Source organism: Chrysemys picta, chromosome 19 (assembly GCF_011386835.1).
Source record: "Chrysemys picta bellii isolate R12L10 chromosome 19, ASM1138683v2, whole genome shotgun sequence".
Lineage (NCBI taxonomy): Eukaryota > Metazoa > Chordata > Testudines > Emydidae > Chrysemys > Chrysemys picta.
This window is the reverse complement of record NC_088809.1, coordinates 18856542-18873357: the sequence shown is the minus strand read 5'-3', so window position 1 is coordinate 18873357 and position 16816 is coordinate 18856542. Positions and strand designations below refer to the sequence as shown.

General features: G+C 46.6%; 2 protein-coding genes across 7 annotated transcripts in view; one reads left to right on the top strand and one right to left on the bottom strand.

Moving 5' to 3' along the window:
- LRWD1 (leucine rich repeats and WD repeat domain containing 1) overlaps window positions 1–15314 on the bottom strand; it is a 22703-nt gene extending 7389 nt beyond the window's left edge. Inside the window, exons 1-9 of one of the 5 annotated variants that reach the window (XM_065573067.1) lie at window positions 15174–15314; window positions 14546–14665; window positions 10674–10820; window positions 7348–7582; window positions 6417–6536; window positions 4173–4325; window positions 2505–2648; window positions 1199–1522; window positions 225–351 (exon numbers count right to left, since the gene is read on the bottom strand). In XM_065573067.1, coding sequence (XP_065429139.1) covers window positions 225–351; window positions 1199–1522; window positions 2505–2648; window positions 4173–4325; window positions 6417–6536; window positions 7348–7582; window positions 10674–10753 — 1183 coding nt within the window. In that variant the 5' untranslated portion in view covers window positions 10754–10820; window positions 14546–14665; window positions 15174–15314. Of the gene's footprint in view, window positions 1–224; window positions 352–1198; window positions 1523–2504; window positions 2649–4172; window positions 4326–6416; window positions 6537–7347; window positions 7583–10673; window positions 10821–11942; window positions 13574–13833; window positions 13968–14269; window positions 14425–14545; window positions 14700–15173 lie in introns of those variants that run through there. The other 4 variants (XM_005284425.5, XM_065573068.1, XM_005284427.5 and 1 more) reach the window with 4 other exon arrangements.
- Window positions 13932–16816, top strand: ALKBH4 (alkB homolog 4, lysine demethylase). Of its 2 annotated transcripts, XM_065573071.1 has the most exons (4): window positions 13932–14065; window positions 15245–15442; window positions 15694–15734; window positions 16067–16163. In XM_065573071.1, exons 1-4 carry the CDS (start codon window positions 13958–13960, stop codon window positions 16083–16085), a joined length of 366 nt encoding a protein of 121 aa, XP_065429143.1. In that variant the 5' UTR covers window positions 13932–13957; the 3' UTR covers window positions 16086–16163. The 2 variants fall into 2 exon arrangements, with proteins under 2 accessions (XP_065429143.1, XP_065429142.1); XM_065573070.1 differs by lacking the exon at window positions 15694–15734 and having other exon boundaries at window positions 16067–16816.

The following is a 16816-nucleotide window of genomic DNA, read 5'->3' as shown; positions in this document are numbered from 1 at the left end:
TGACACAAAATTCACACAAGCTAACCACAAGAGAATCCTGATCTATTTTATAGTCAAAAATATAAGTAGGTAGCAGTGGAAACTACTGCTTGAAAGTGGAGGGGTCTAACACACGAGTCAGTTGGGCATCGTGCCCACCACCCCCTTCGCAAAGGGTTTGTGGAGTCATTCTGTGAAGCCGGCCCACTGCAAAGTGCTCTCCAGGTGCCTTTGAACAAACTCACCTTTCCTCGTCCCAGAATCCAACGGCGGCTCGAAGACACAGGACCAGAGCTGCGTTTTAAAATCCTCCCGGCTGTTGCCTTTACTGTGACACTGAAGAAAATGCAATGGCTCCAAACTGATAACTTCCTGCAATAAACCTCATGGTTAGAAAACATGCGCCAGGAACGGGAATAGAAGATCAGAAGCCTGCTACTCCAAGGGCTTGTTTAAACAGGACATCAGTGACTAGAGCCAGAGGCAGACGGATCTTAGGTGTTTACACAGCCCCCGTCACTGCAGCTAGGAGTTAAAATACAGTGTAAAAAAAAGGGCAGAATACTTCCTATAAAAGGGATCTGCTCTTGCCTACATAGGTCCCAGCTGCTTGTACTGGTGTGTTAGACACCTAGTCATCATCTCAACCTTTGGGAAGGTTTGCATATAAATTGGGAGGTCTGCACCAGTCTCTGAAGGGGATCAGACTAGAGGCTGCATTCTATTTCCTGAGGTCCCACAGCCTCAGATCCAGCTGCTAACCCTCTCTCTGGGCCTCTCTGCTTTCCAAAGTCCTTAACAGTGCCTAGACATGAAATGTTCCAGGCAGCAAGGCACTCCCTTAGGTAGGCTGGCTAGAGTCCATTAGGGTTTTGAAGACAAGGGCTCCGATCCTGCGCTATATCCAAGTTGGGTGGAAAGGTGGCTTTGTGCCCCAGTCATGCTCCCCTTATCCTGGGACTGGCTGAGAAATGGGCCAGTTCCTGCTGTATGTTAGAGTAGTTTCAGGGCTGCTTAAATTTATTTCCAGACACTTATGGCACCAAGGGGTTGCTCGGCTAGGCAGGGATCAGTGGGGCACTGTGCATCAGGGAAAGCTGCGTGAATTGTTGAGATGCCTTGAAAGAGCAGAACCTTCCCATCCCCCCATCTGAACGTGGATCCTCTCTGCATGCCCAAGAGGCCAAAAACCAACCGCAAAGGAGAATGATCAATGTACCTTGTCTTCTAGGTTCTTGACCGGGGTTATGGTCAGAACCCTTTTGTCCTGTTCCTGGCTTTTCTGCTCCTCTGTCAAGTGGCTGGATCGTCTGTGGCTTTGTCCTTTCGGAGGCTGTTCTCCATTCCTGTGAGTCTCTTCGGCCACCTTGGCCTGTTGGTTCGATGCTCTTGGTCTATCGGGAGTCGGGTCATCCTGTGAATGGCTGGACTTCCTGGGACTAAGCACTACTTCCTCCTCAGTGTTACACTGGGACCGTGGCCTTTTGCTCGCAGATCCCGCTGTTGAGTGATTCCCTCTTCTCTTGCTGGGGATTAATGTGACCTACAAGACACACTGGCAATGTACTGGGTTGTTTCCCGCCCCAGCCAGCATACAGACAGCTTGTAATACAGAGAAAGTCTTCACCCAAAAACTGATTCCCTTAAATGCCCAGAGACTGGGCTCCTACATCTAGCTAGTATTCTGGGATACTAACCCTGCCTTCACATTCCTCGGGAAGCTTAAAGCTGGCACCAGATGAAGGTGCCACTAGCTTGCAAGGTTTGTTAAAATAGGATAATACCGGAGATGCTGCCTGAGTTACAGAAGGGTAAGTTTTGGATGCAACTGATGAGTATTGTTGAATTTGTAAGAAAATCAATTAAAAAATAAAAGTTAACAAAACCAACCTCTCGTTTCAATTAGGATTTCTGAAAGTCAGCATGCAGCTGCTGCATATCATCCCAGAGGTGGTGGCATTTTAGTGGTGGGTGAAGCAATCCCTGTATTGACGGAGAGGCAGCCTGGTCAAGTGGCTACGGCACTGGACTAGCAGTCAGGAGACCTGTTTCTGCCACTGACCTGCTGTGCCTCTATTCCCCCTTTGTCTTGTCTGTTTAGGCTGTAAGCTCTTCGGAGCATGGACAATCTCTCACTATATACACATACATCACCAATCACAATGGGGCCTTGATCTCAGGCTGGGGCCTCTAAGGCCACTATCCGAATACAAATAATTCATAACAGCAGCATTCATTTTGTAGAGGACTTTAAGTTCCTTCTCGATCAAAGTAAAAACATCGATGGAATGAGCTGTCTTTACTTCCCTGATGAGGTTGCAACTGAATCTGTTAAGATCTCCGGGCTGGGGATTCCTTAGTAGAGAAATATACTTCTTGAATGCAGGTTTGTTACATCAAGATCATAAAGCTGACCTCAATGCCGGGTGTAAAACCTAACTGGAAAAGCAGTAGTGCACGGTCCCTACTCTTTAATGCAGTATTCTTTTTAAAAAAACAAGAAGAATCCCCTGGAGAATCCTTACCTGCGCAATATCATCATCTCCCACCTCCCTGGGGTTTTCTGTAGTCTCCTCCTCATTATCGTCCATCCTTTCTTGTGTTTCAGGGTTTGTGTTCTCTTCCTGTCCCAGCATGGATGCCAGCAACTCCTCTGCAATCATTTTCACCTAGCATTGCAAGTACATTTTTAAAAGGCATCACTTCATGGAGGACAAAGAACAAGACCATCCTGACTCAACTATGCAATTAGAGTTTGTAATAGGGGAGGGTGTTTTTAACCTTTGCTTCCATTAGATATTTTGTGTATACTTACTGGCTGCTGGAAGGACCCTGGGCTGACAGGCAGGGAAACTGAAGCCCTCTCTTTAGTCACAGAATTCGTCCAGGATGGGAAGCAGCAGTGCAAGATGCCCCATGCTGCCACCCTCCCGTGCCTCATTCCTGATCTGGAGGGACCACTGCTAGGAGGTTGGAATTCAGCCTCATTCGGTCTACAGCCTCTCTGCTGAGGCTGCTAGCAACCAGGGTCAGTTACGATAGTTTAAAGACAGCTCTTTTTAGAGTCCGAGAAAGGAGCAGGTGCTTGGCAATACAGTGAGCCCGGAAGCAATACGGGTTGACGCAATGAAAAGATAGCCAATTGAAACCAGTTATTAGCCAAAGACCAGTGCATCGGAGCAGCAATTGCGACTCATCGACCAAGGGGCGCACCTGGACACCGTGAATGGCAAGTGATAGATACTGGTGAGCTGGGAGACCAAAGTGCACAGGCAGAAATGAGAGATCAGGGTGAACTGTCTGCATTAGCACAGCAGAGTTCTGCAACATGTGGTGAAATACAAGCCTGTTTGACTGCAATCTTAACCTCCACGTAGGACTTCTGCCAATACGTGTTTTGTTTTACTGGGTATGTCTGTGCCACGTAGACCAGGCACCCCACTCTGTTACTGATGCCAATGGTGTCATCTGAGGAAGGAATTCAAAAGCAATAAAGCTAGACAAAGAACAGATGGAAGTCTAGGGCACATGCCATTCAAATACTGAAACAAAAGGGCCTATTTCCCTCTGGCGATATGCACACAGCGGCCATTAGCGTTAATGGGAGCTGTGCAAAATGAGCGGTGAATACACAGTGGTTGCCATTAAAATCATTTGCCACTTGCAATGACTACCGTATTTCTATCAGAGGGGTAGCCGTGTTAGTCTGAATCTGTAAAAAGCAATAAAGGGTCCTGTGGCACCTTTAAGACTAACAGAAGTACTGGGAGCATAAGCTTTCCTGGGTAAGAACCTCACTTCTTCAGATGCAAGACATCTGAAGAAGTGAGGTTCTTACCCAGGAAAGCTTATGCTCCCAATACTTCTGTTAGTCTTAAAGGTCCCACAGGACCCTCTGTTGCTTTTTACCGTATTTCTAATACTTAATTACTATGAGTACCTTAACTACTGGCGAGTAGAAAACAAAGACAGTAAAGACCATCACTCCATCCGGAATGGAATGTATTGCTGGCACTTGTATAACAGCCACAGTTAAATTAACAACGAAAACCAAAAGACGGATACTGTAGTTTGCCGGATCGCCCCTGACCAGGAATCATTAGATCAGTTTAACTTTATGGGTGCACAAAACGAAGCTGCAGAATCCTGGTGTCGGGCAACTCAGAAAAAGCTCAGAAAGATCAGACACTTACCCTCCATCGGGTAAATTCACCAAGGGAGCTGGGTCCGTATATGACGTGGGTTTGTGCAGACTTCAGAAACTTTTTCCTGATGAACTTCACGTGCTCGGCTGAATACTTCTCAGGGAGTTGGCTTCGGAAGTGCCTCTCCCAGTGAGCTGTGACCTAGGCAGAGAGATTTGGTTTATTGAACTGGATACTTCATGGAAATCAGAAGGCTCCCTACTAAAATTGCTCCAGAAATGGCCAACCCCTAGACCCAGACACTGCTCTGTCTGCCATTTCCTTGATCAGGTGCTTGTATATGATCTCAGCTCATTTGGGAGGGGGAGTGGGAGGGGAAGGAGAATTTGTTAACACATTTTGCATTTGTGTTTTTACTTTAAAGAACGTATGTGTTAGAAAGAGGCACCCTGGAAGCATCTGCAAATAACTGATATATTTACATAGCACCTTTACTCGTGGGACACGTGTATTTTTAGGTCTGATTGTGTAAGCAGGTAGTTTTTAAGTGAGGTGACAAGACCAATCAGACTCCTGAAAGGGGTACGTTAGTCTGGAAAGGTTGAGAACCACATACTTCTGGGTTGTTGCAGTAAGCCCAGAGAAGCTGAAGGCCCCCGACACACACAATCTCAGCCAAACCCATTTACTACGGGCTGCAAGGGGATCTACTCGTAGACTTTAAGGTCAGAAGGGACCATCATGATCATCTAGTCTGACCTCCTGCACATTGCAGGCCACAGAATCTCACCCCCCCACTCCTGTATCAAACCCCTAACCTATGTCTGAGTTACTGAAGTCCTCAAATCATGGTTTAAAGACTTCAAGGTGCAGAGAATCCTCCAGCAAGTGACCCATGCCCCACACTGCAGAGGAAGGCGAAAAACCTCCAGGGCCTCTGCCAATCTGCCCTGGAGGAAAATTCCTTCCTGACCGCAAATACAGCGATCAGCTAAACCCTGAGCATGTGGGCAAAACTCACCAGCCAGCACCCAGGAAAGAATTCTCAGTAGTAACTCAGATCCCACCCTGTCTAGTGTCCCATCTCAGGCCATTTGGCATATTTACCGCTAATAATCAAAGATCAATTAATTGCCAAAATTAGGCTGTCCCATCATACCATCCCCTCCATAAACTTATCAAGCTTAGTCTTGAAGCCAGATATGTTTTTTGACCCCACTGCTCCCCTTGGAAGGATGTTCCAGAACTTCACTCCTCTGATGGTTAGAAACCTTTGTCTAATTTCAAGTCTAAACTTCCTGATGGCCAGTTTATATCCATTTGTTCTTGTGTCCACATTGGTACTGAGCTTAAATAATTCCTCTCCCTCCCTGGTATTTATCCCTCTGATATATTTATAGAGAGCGATCAGATCTCCCCTCAGCCTTCTTTTGGTTAGGCTAAACAAGCCGAGCTCTTTGAGGGCTGTCAAATCCCCCCGGTACAAAGGGGAATTCCAGGTGGGAAGATCTGCCAGTTTTGCAGCCCCTATACACCAGCACAGCTGGTAGACAGGTGCTGCTGGGAATCCCAGAATTGGGGCCCATGTCTTTTAGCGCTGAGCATGCTGGTTTAAATTGGGGGCACTGGACGGTCATGAAGGCTGGGTGGAGTGAGTGTAAGGAGACTAACGAAAACCAGGAAAGCAATCACGAATTGATTTCGGAGAACAGGAGGCCAGTGAAGGGGACTCTGAAGTATTTACAAGGACTGTTCACACTGCAGATGAAACTGTGCTACTGTATTTAAACACGCCGGCTGCCAGCATAGTTTCAATGGCAAAGTGGAGGACAGCGGCTGAGGCATTAACCTGAATATTGTATTGTATCTACCGTAGAACCTCTGAGTTACAAACACCAGAATTACGAGCCGACCAGTCAACTACACACCTCATTTGGAACTGGAAATACACAATCAGGCGGTAGCAGAGACCAAAAAAAAAAAAAAAGAAGCAAATACAATACTGTCTTAAATGTAAAATACTAAAACAATAAAGGGAAAGTTAAAAAAAAAAGATTTGACGAAGTGCTTGTTTCATTTAAATTAAGATGGTTAAAAGCAGCATTGTCTTCTGCATAGTTAAGTTTCAAAACTATATTAAGTCAATGTTCAGTTGTAAACTTTTGAAAGAACTAAAACGTTTTGTTGAGAGTTATGAACAACCTGCATTCCCGAGGCGTTTGTAACTCTGAGGTTCTACTGTAAGAACAAGCTATTTCTTTGGCATGCCTGGGGAAACGTTACACATCTTACCTTGCTGGTCAGCTCTCGGCTGTTGACAACTCTCACGTGATTAGCTAATTTGGTGACATCCTTGCCATTGAGTAGCCGAAGATTTTGTAAAAGAAACATGACCTTATAGTCATCATTGGTCTAGAAAACAGATAAAATGTTTCAGTTATGGTAACACGTGTATGATATTCCCTTGAACAAATAATCATTGTTTGTTTTTAAATTACAAAACCACCAGGAAGGAACTGAAGATATTTATTCCACAATGGGCACTTAAAATAATTTAGCACCGCACAGGACTTCCCGATCAAATATGCTCCATTTACAAGTAAAAGCTTTTTCCTGACTTCCAGCCCTGGAAACTCAACCTGGGGTCTGAAAGTCAAGTCGGGCTCTTTCCTGTTCATACATCACCACGACTAAAATCTCTGCCCGTAGCTACACCAGAGAGAGTTGTGCAGATATGATGGCTGACAGAATTTGCTTCTGCGCGTAGAACTCAGTTAACTCTTCTGTTGATGACCTCCCTTGCTCTCCCACAGTTGTGGCACATCTGCAGCGTTATGTGGAGTACAAAGTAGCAAAAGGGTTTTTGTGGTCCCCGAGATCCCTTTCACACTTAGCACTTCCATAGTGTTTTCCATCTTCAAAGCGTTGCACAGAGGAGTGATTTAGAACACCCTGAACAAGCAGCCCTGGGTGGGAAGTTTCCTGTAGCTGGCCTAATGACTAGAGCACTGGTCTGGGACACGGGAGACCCGGCATGCTGGGTGACCCTGAGCCCTCTGTGTGCATCAGTTTCCGCATCTGTACAATAGAGATAATGCTACTGACCTCCTTTGTAAAGCACTTTGAGCTCTACTGTTGAAGAGTGCTATATAAGGTACAATTATTATTTACTTCCCACTCAATATACTGCTTATCACCTAAGGATGGAAACTGTATCACTCACTGTCAGGTACACATTGTTTTCATAGTTTAGCTCCTCCAGCAGCGGGAACTGCTTCAGGACAGTCACATCTTCCAGTTGGTTGTTACTGCAGTTTAGGACACGCAGGTCTGGCAGGCTTAGATTAGCAGGTAGCTTGTCCAACAGATTATCAGAGAGATCGAGATTTTGCAGATGTCTCAGGCGGGAAAACAACCGGGGGTCCAAGTCTCCGGTCTTTAACTGTAGCTTGGATAAGCTGAAACAAAACAAAAACAGAACACATGCTGTCTCCAGTTCTCCAAAGGTAAGGACAAATGTGGACACATCTGAGTTTTAATGGATATAAAATCTCATTCTGCTGCACTTCTCACTCAGGCAAAACTTGCTGAGTAAATCTTGCTGACCCTACCTTAACTTTTGAGTGTAGTGCTACAGGTTTCAAGCATAAATCTGAAGATGACGAGAAGAGAGTTAAGTGTAACCACAAGTTTGGTGGGTGAACAGTAACCATTGCTAACATCTACAGGCAAAACCTGCACCTGTTACTTACTGAGAAAACAGCCATTTGTGACACTCGCAATAAACAGTGGAATGACTGTATCTTAATTCCCAGGCCATGCAGTCAGTGGCTCACTACGAAACAAGTTATTGTTCATAGGAACACCTATCACCCATTCTATTCCATAGCCTATAATGATAACAATTATAACTGTAGCAATTTTGATGCATCTCTCTTGCTGAATTCTCTGAGTTCACATCTTTCAGAATCCACACTTGACTTCCGGAACACTATTTCCAAAAGAGAAATAACATAGCAGAGATACTTTCTCATCAGACTGTGTCTGTTGTATCCATTTACATCACATACATGGCGGCCAGACCCACAGGATACACTATATTTTTCATGCACCTCAAAGCACTTCCCTCTCTAACCACTAAACCATCTAGCCTGGGATCAGACCCTGGGCAGTTTCCAAACAACTGACTGACTTTCAAAAAAATAAATGATGTTTTACTTTCAATAAATAAAATAAAATCAAATAATAAATCATGCTATAAAAGTGTTCCAATGTGGAATTCCACCTCCAAGCCCATGATGGCCTGAGGTACAGAAAGGGCTGAATCCTATCCTAGAACAAGCAGAGGTTTAAGGTAGTTGTGAACGATTGGTCCTATAAAAAACCAAACAGGTGTTTCATCCCATTGGAGAAATGGGAAATTCTCTTTCTAAGGGGATAGAGAACCTTTCCCACCTGACATATCATGAGAATTGGGGTCAGACTGGGTCTAGTTAAACCTTTACATTACAGTCCAGATTCCGATCCCCTTACTCACAGCAAGTAGCACCTTACTCCGTGAGTGGTTTCCATTATAGACAATGGAGGAAAGTGCTATTTAATGTAAGGAGATCAGAAGCTGGCCCTCCTTAAACAGTTCTGCAGTAAAATACATGGCATATGCAGAATGTATGGTGGCAAAGATCTTACAACTGCAGATAATATGACTATCTAATTCTTGCCTATTCAACCCTATAATGCTGATAAAACCCCTGTACCCATCACACCATCAAGTATTCCATATTTTATAATGTGTGTTATTTCTAGGGCTGCCGATTAATCGCAGGTAACTCACGCGATTAACTAAAAAAAATTAATTGGGATTAATCGCACTGTTAAACAATATAATACCAAATGAAATTTATGAAATATTTTGGATGTTTTTCTACATTTTTATATATATTCTGTATTGTAATTGAAATCAAAGTGTACATTATTCTTGATTACAAATATTTGCACTGTGAAAGATAAACAAAAGAAAGAGTATTTTTCAATTCACCGCATACAATACTGTAGTGCAATCTGTGTTCTGAAAGTGCAACTTACAAATTTACACTTTTTTTGGTTACATAACTGCACTCAAAAACAAAACAATGTAAAACTTCAGAGCCTACAAATCCACTCAGTCCTACTTCTTGTTCAGCCAATCGCCAAGACAAACAAGTTTGTTTACATTTACAGGAGATAATGCTGACTGCTTCTTATTCATAGTGTCACCAGAAAGTGAGAACAGGCATTTGCATGACACTTTTGTAGCCAACATTGCAAGGTATTTACATGCCAGATATGCTAAAAGTTTGTATGTCCCCTCATGCTTCATCCACCATTCCAGAGGACATGCTTCCGTGCGGATGACACTCATTAAAAGAATAATGCGTTAATTATGTGACTGAACTCCTTGGGGGAGAATTTTATGTTCCCTTCTGTTTTACCCACATTATGCCACCTATTTCATGTTATAGCAGTCTCGGATGATGACCCAGCACATGTTGTTCATTTTAAGAACACTTTCACTGCAGATTTGACAAAAAGCAAAAAAGGTACCAATGTGAGATTTCAAAAGATAGCTACAGCACTCGATCCAAGGTTTATGAATCTGAAGTGCCTTCCAAAATCTGAGAGGGATGAGGTGTGGAGCATGCTTTCAAAAGTCTTAAAAGAGCAACACTCCAATGAGGAAACTACAGAACTTGAACCACCAAAAAAGAAAATCAACCTTCTGCTGGTGGCATCTGACTCAGATAATTAAAATGAACATGTGTCAGTCCGCATGTTGAATTGTTATCAATCAGAATCCGTCATCAGCATGGACATATGTCTGCTGAAATGGTGGTTGAAGCATGAACGGACATATGAATCTCTAGTGCATCTATCATGTAAATATCTTGCAACGCCGGCTACAACAGTGCCATGAGAATGCCTGTTCTCATTTTCAGGTGACATAAACAAGAAGCAGGCAGAATTATCTCCGGCAAATGTAAACAAACTTGTTTGTCTGAGTGATTGTCTGAACAAGAAGTAAGACTGAGTGGACTTGCAGGCTCTAAAGTTTTGCATTGTTTTATTTTTGAATGCAGTTATTTTCTGTACATAATTCTACATTTGTAAGTTCAACTTTCATGATAAAGAGATTGCACTACAATACTGGTATTAGGTGAATTGAAAAATACTATATTTTTTTGGTTTTTTTATAGTGCAAATACTTGTAATCAAAAATAAATATAAAGTGAGCACTGTACACTTTGTATTTTGTGTTGTAATTGAAACCAATGTATTTGAAAATGTAGAAAACACCCAAAAATATTTAAATAAATGGTATTCTATTATTAACAGTGCGATTAATCACGATTCATTTTTTTAATTGCGCAATGAATCATGATTAATATTTTTAATCGCTTGACAGCCCTAATTATTTCATATTCCAATGACACTATTTAAAGAAAGAAAAAGGGGGGGTATAGCCTAGGTTGGATTCAACTGAAGTTTGACGAGAGTCTGGTTTGCACTTACTTCAGAGTCTCAATCTTTCGTAGCCTAGTAGATCTTGGAACCGCTCTTTCCAAAAGAAGCTCTGTAGTAACTTTTGACATTTTTAATTTCTGCCTCTTTCCTGGAAACACAGGGCCGTCAGCAGTAGACTGTCTTCTTGGCACCTTCCTGGTGAAAGAAACAGGAATTAGGGGGAATCCTTTAAAACTGTGTCCCAGCAAGAGAAAGAAAAAAAGTTATGGTGCAACTACCCCTTGTTGATAAAGCTGAAATCATTGGGTAATATTAGCAACGCAGCCTTGCAAAACAATCAAATCCCACTTCACCTGCCCTGACTGCAATGATGATAATAAAAACACTAGTGATACTTTGCTCCCCCATTAAAAGAAGTTACTCCTTACAGGTGAGTTGTAGCCTAGATTGTAAGCTGGTGCAGGGACCACATTTTAGTTCTGTTTGTACAGCACCTAGCACAACAGGGCTTAGTCCATGACTAGGGCTCTTGGGCGCTACCGCAATGCAAATAATTAATAGTCTGCCTACTGCAAGGTTTCTTCCTCTGAAGCAAGTGTTCCTGGCCACTGGATAGGATACTGGGACCACTAGCTGGATCCAGTCTGGCAAGTCCCAGAATTGTGCAAAGCTGGACTAACTGGCTGATTCCCCTATCCAAAGGGAGAGAAGGTACAAATGATAATGTCCATCACCTTTGATGGGCACTAATTTCTCACAGGGGAAAGAAATGCTAATAGCAATATTGTAGGTTATTGCTGTGGAAAGGGGAAACGACACATATTCAACAATACTGTGTACAGAGCCAGAACAGCCTTATGGAACTGCTGTTGGGGGTACTGGGCCTTGGGTTCGCTTTCTTTCCAGCCCTCGTTCTAAAGGAAGGGAGTACAAAAGAGCTATTAGGCCATGATCATGACCTGCCGTCTAGTCCCATTGTTGAAACCGAGATTAGGCTGCAAGTCGATGAGAGTATGTGGAGTTATGAGCCATGGCACCATGTTAGAAACTGTGCTGATGTCTCAGACACAGCTGTGTCACACTGTCATGGGCCACATTATGGGTCACACCGGGGCCATATCATGGACCATCTCAGGGGCTCTGTCCACTGAGTTACAGATCACATTATAGTGACTGCATTACAGGTTTTGCTATTACGTTACAGGCCACGTCATTGTCATGTTTCACACAGCCACGTTCTGGACTAGCACTCACTCAGGGACACATCCTTGGCCTGTTCTGGCTCAAATATGCCAACACTATGTTATGACAAATCACCATGTTCTAGGCTAGTTATGTATCAGGGCTGCGTCACTGTGTATTGGGCTGCACTGCTGTGTTCGAAGTTGCTTCTGGATCAGAACAGCGATAAGGACTGCATCACCAAATTCTCCTCCAGTCCTGGCTCAGCATCACATCACCGTTATGGATTAGGTCACTATACTAGGACAGCATCGCCGTATCCACATTGTCACGTTCTGGCTCAAGGTTCTGTTGCCACATTATGGGCCATGTGGCTATGACCACGTCACAGTATTCTGGTCCAGTTCCGGCTTAGGGTTGCTTTGCCGGCTGTGACTGTCGCCGTGTCCTGGTGCGGTTCTGGCTCAGGGCTGTATTGCGTTGGTATGTTACAGGCCACATCTGAGTGGCTGTCACTGTGTTTTGGCTCAGGGTTGCATTGCCATTTTACAGGTTCCTGTGGAGCTGTTACTGCATCACCATGTTCTGGTCCAGCTCGGTCTCAAAACTGTGTTGCCACATTATGGGTTCCCTAGCTATGGCTGCCTCACCATGTTCTGGTGCAGTTCCAACACGGGATTGTGTTGCCATGTTATGGGTTGCTCGGCTGTGATCATGTAACTTTGTTCTGGTCCAGTTCCAACAAAGGTTTGTGTTGCCATGTTGTTGATCATGTGGCTGTGACCGAGTTGGGGTGTTCCGGTTCAGTTCTAGCACAGGGGTGCGTTGCCGTGCTATGGGTTGCATGGCTGTGACCAGGTCGCCGTGTTTCAACCCCATTCCAGCATGGGGGTTGCGTGGCTGTGACTGGGTTGCTATGTTCCAATCCAGTTCTGGATCCAGATTGCGTTGCCATATTAAGGTTCACGTGGTTGTGTCTGAGTCACCGTTTCGATCCAGTTCTGGCATGGGGTTGTGTTGCCATGTCACGCGGCTGTGACCGGGTCGCCATGGTCGGGGCTGGTCCAGTTCCAGCGTGAGGTTGTGCTATTATGTTATGGGTCGGGTGGCTGTGACCAAGTCACCCTTTCCCAGTTCAGTCCCAGCTCAGGATTACATTGCCGTGTTTTGTCATGTTGCTGTGTCCTGGTCCAGTTCCAGCGAGACGTGGCATTGCCATGCTCTGGGCCATATGGCTGTGTCTGAATCGGCATGTTCTGGTCCTGTTCCGGTGCTGTGTTCTGAGACACAGGGCTGCGTCCCGGTCCAGTTGCAGAGCGGGGCACGTTACCATGTTATGTGTTAACATGGCTGTGACTATGTTGTGTTCTGGTCCAGTCCAGTTCTGGGGTGGGTCTGGGGGTGCAGAGCCTCCCCGGGCACGTCCCCACATATCAGCTCAGTCCTGACTCTCAACCCGGCCCGAAGTATGGAGGGCGGCCAGACCCCCCATGCTCTAGGCCGGCCCAGGCTCGCAGCCCTGCCTGCAATGGGGGGGAGGGAAGACCTCCATGCCCCAGGCTCGGGGCCAGGACTGTGATGTTGGGGGATGGGGTCAAAAACACCCCATGTCTCATGCCAACCCTGCCTGCGCGTTGGGGGGCAGAGCCTCCATGTCCCGGGCCGGCCCTGGCTCGGGCCCTGCCTGCGGCGTTGGGGGGAGGGAGCCCCCGTGTCCCAGGCCGGCCCGGCCCGAGTTGGGGTCGGCAGAGCCGGGAGCTGGACCCTGTCCCCAGGGGCAGGGACGGGAGTAGGTGCCGAGGAGCGGCTAAGGCCGGAAATAGGGGGAACTACAACTCCCAGCATGCCCCGGGGTCGAGCTTGGCCCTCTAGCTTGGCCGGGCGTCCCGCAGACTGCTGGGAAAGCGAGTTCCGCGTAGGGGCGGCCGGATCGGCTCTGGGCCTGCCGGAGCCTGGCTGGGGAGCCCGGGTGTCCCTCCCCCCGCCGCGGGTCCCCTCCCCTAATCCCCCCCCGCCGCTCACTCACCTGCCGCCGGGGCCGCGGGCGGGCCGCGCTGGGCCCTGCCGCCGCGGGGGAGCCGGAGCGCGGAGCCGGCTGGCGGCGAGCTGGGCCCGGGGCGGGGGGGCCGGGCGGGGCCTCTCCCCGCGGGATGGAGGCGCGGGGAGGCGGCGGGGGCGCGGGGCCCGCCTGCGGCTGCAAGGGGATCCGCTCCTGCCTGCTCTGCGAGGGGCCCGCGCCGGCCGCTCCGCCCCCGCAGGTAGCGGGGGGAGGGGCCGGGAGGGGGCAGGGGGGGAGGATGGAGGGGGCCAAGGAGGCAGGGGATGGGGCAGACTGGGGGGAGGGGACAATGGTGGGTTGGGGGTAAGGGCAGAATGGGGGGGGGTACGTGGGTGGGAGGGGTTTAGGGGCGGGGTTACCTTCTTTCAGCCTCTTGGAGCCCCCCCCCCCCCCCCCCCAATACCTCTTGCCCCCTTGCTGCCCCCGAGGAACAGAGAGCGGCAGAGGGGGCTGTGTCTGCCTCTCCCTAGCTGGAAGGGTTTTGCATCCTCCCCCTCCTTCCTTCGAGGGAGATCTGTAAAATCAGCTGATTCCCTTCCACTGCCCTCCCCCACTCCTGCCAGGTAGAGGAAACCCCACAAGGGCAGCCCCTGCCCTTGGCATTTCCAGGGCATGGTACTGGAGATAGCTTCAGGCAACACCCAGGCCTGCGGAGCATGAGCATGACATTGATCTCTACCTGATTAGGAGTAATGCTAACGAGCTTCAGAGGGCATCCCCTCTAGCCAGGGCAGGAGATGTTGCTTCGACTTAGTGTGCGGCACTGTCAAGCCTGATCTGGATCACTTCCTGTTTCGGCCTGTGTCAAATGCATCAAAAGACTTGTTAGTTATACAATTGGAGCACCCCAGTTGGCCAACCCACACCCAGTCCAGAGTCAGTTGCTCACATTTCACCTAGAGGCAGAAAAGACACACAAAATCGTTATTGGGGCAGCCCTAGGGCTAGTGCACCAGACAGTGGATCCATTTTTAAAGCATAGGATTTTGTTACTCTAACCAGCAGCATTGGTAGAGGTGCCCCTGGTTTTGCAGGGAGTCCAGTAGTCTTTGCCCCAGTGAAGTTGGTTGCAACCTGGAGCACTGAGGGATGGGAGAGGGGCAATAATCCCTCACATATACACTGTTTTAAGAATGCACAGTTTATTTTTCCTCCAGTGGTGGCTTGTACTATAGATGTCACTGTTAAAGAAAGACAGCGTCTATTAACCTGCATTGCAAAGATGCAACTATAAAAGGAGGGAGACATTTCCATGAAGACAAGCAGTATAACGGTTTAACTCTACAACAGTCTTATGCATCGCTTACCTGTTGCAATGCTGTAACAACAGATATCATGGCAGTGTCTTATCTTGCTGTGTCCTTTTTTATTTCTGCAGGAAAAGGGTAACTTCACTTATTGTCCAGCAGCAGGTTTAGCAGTAGGAAATGAATGCTCAGAGTTTGCTGGCTGGGCATTTCCATTTCCAGGCGTGTTCTTGCTGGAGGAGTTTATAAACCAAGATGAGGAATCGGAGATGGTTCAGCTGATGGATCAAGATGACTGGAAACTATCGCAGTCTGGCCGAAGGAAGCAGGTCTGATTCCAGAAATATGCTTATTTCTAACTCCCTCTGGGGAAGGAGATTATTTCTTCAGTTAAAAATCATGCTTTAGGTTTAATGTTTTCATTAAATTGATTCTTTTTGAAATAACAAAACCATAATTGTATTTGAAATTAGCCAGGATGGGCAATGGTGGTGTCCCTAAGCCTCTGTTTGCCAGAAGCTGGGAATGGGCGACAGAAGATGGATCACTTGATGATTCCCTGTTCTGTTCATTCCCTCAGGGGCACCTGGCATCGGCCACTGTTGGAAGACAGGATACTGGGTGAGATGGACCTTTGGTTTGACCCAATGTGGCCATTCTTATGTTCTCTCAAGAGTGCATTTGTGATCGTTATGAATTACACTTGATAGTGCACATTCAAATACAACCTCATATCACGCCAGTGTCCATAGAGAGGAAAACTGAATACAAGATTATACAACTTTCACGGGGTCATATTATCAGAACATGACTTGCACCAGCAAGTCACTGGTGAAGATGGGAATAGAACCCAAGAGACCCAGGGCTCCTTGGTTTGTCCAGAGGATAGTGCCTCCCTAGAAAACCAGGCCCCAGATTTTTATTTAACATCATCTGGTTTTCCTTTTCAACAGGACTATGGGCCCAAAGTGAACTTTAAGAAAAAGAAGCTGAAAGCTGGTGGTTTCATTGGCTTGCCCAGTTTTAGCCAGGAGATTGTGCAGCGAATGAAGGCTCATTCTGCGCTAGAGGATTTCTTTCCTGTTGAGCAGTGTAACCTGGACTATCTACCTGAAAGAGGTTCTGCCATTGACCCACACTTTGATGACTGGTGGCTTTGGGGGGGGCGACTGGTTAGCTTAAACTTGCTCTCAAAAACTGTGCTGTCCATGTCTTGTGATTCAGAGGACAGTCTTCAGTTATTTGCCACTCACAGTCAAGGAAGCGGGGAATCAAATCACTCTGCCTCACCTCAAGTTTCTCAGACCCATAAACCAAACAACCTTACTCCCACATCAGCATGTGAAAATGTAGACAGTTGGGATATGGACCACTCATCTTCCCCAAGACTTATTCCATACAAAGAAGTTACTGTAGACATTCTCTTACCTAGGAGATCCCTGATTGTGCTGTCTGGAGATGCACGCTATAAGTGGAAACATGCAATTTACCGCAAGCACATTGAGCATCGCCGGATCTGTGTCACCTTCAGGGAGCTGTCTGCAGAATTCACTTTGGGAGGAAAGCAGGAAAAACTGGGTAAAGAGCTCCTCGAAATAGCCCTGACATTTCAAGGAAAACCAGTGTGAACATGAGAGGGAGAACATCGGTATTATGAGTTGTATGGATATTTGAAAATTAAAGTTCAGAATTTTTTCAATTTA

Bases quoted from the DNA above. Each gene is read 5' to 3' on its own strand.
- ALKBH4 (XM_065573070.1), top strand. From the start codon at position 13,958: ATGGAGGCGCGGGGAGGCGGCGGGGGCGCGGGGCCCGCCTGCGGCTGC. The intron at 14,066-15,244 runs GTAGCGGGGGGA...TTATTTCTGCAG, and splicing joins CGGCCGCTCCGCCCCCGCAG to GAAAAGGGTAACTTCACTTA. The intron at 15,443-16,066 runs GTCTGATTCCAG...CCTTTTCAACAG, and splicing joins AGTCTGGCCGAAGGAAGCAG to GACTATGGGCCCAAAGTGAA.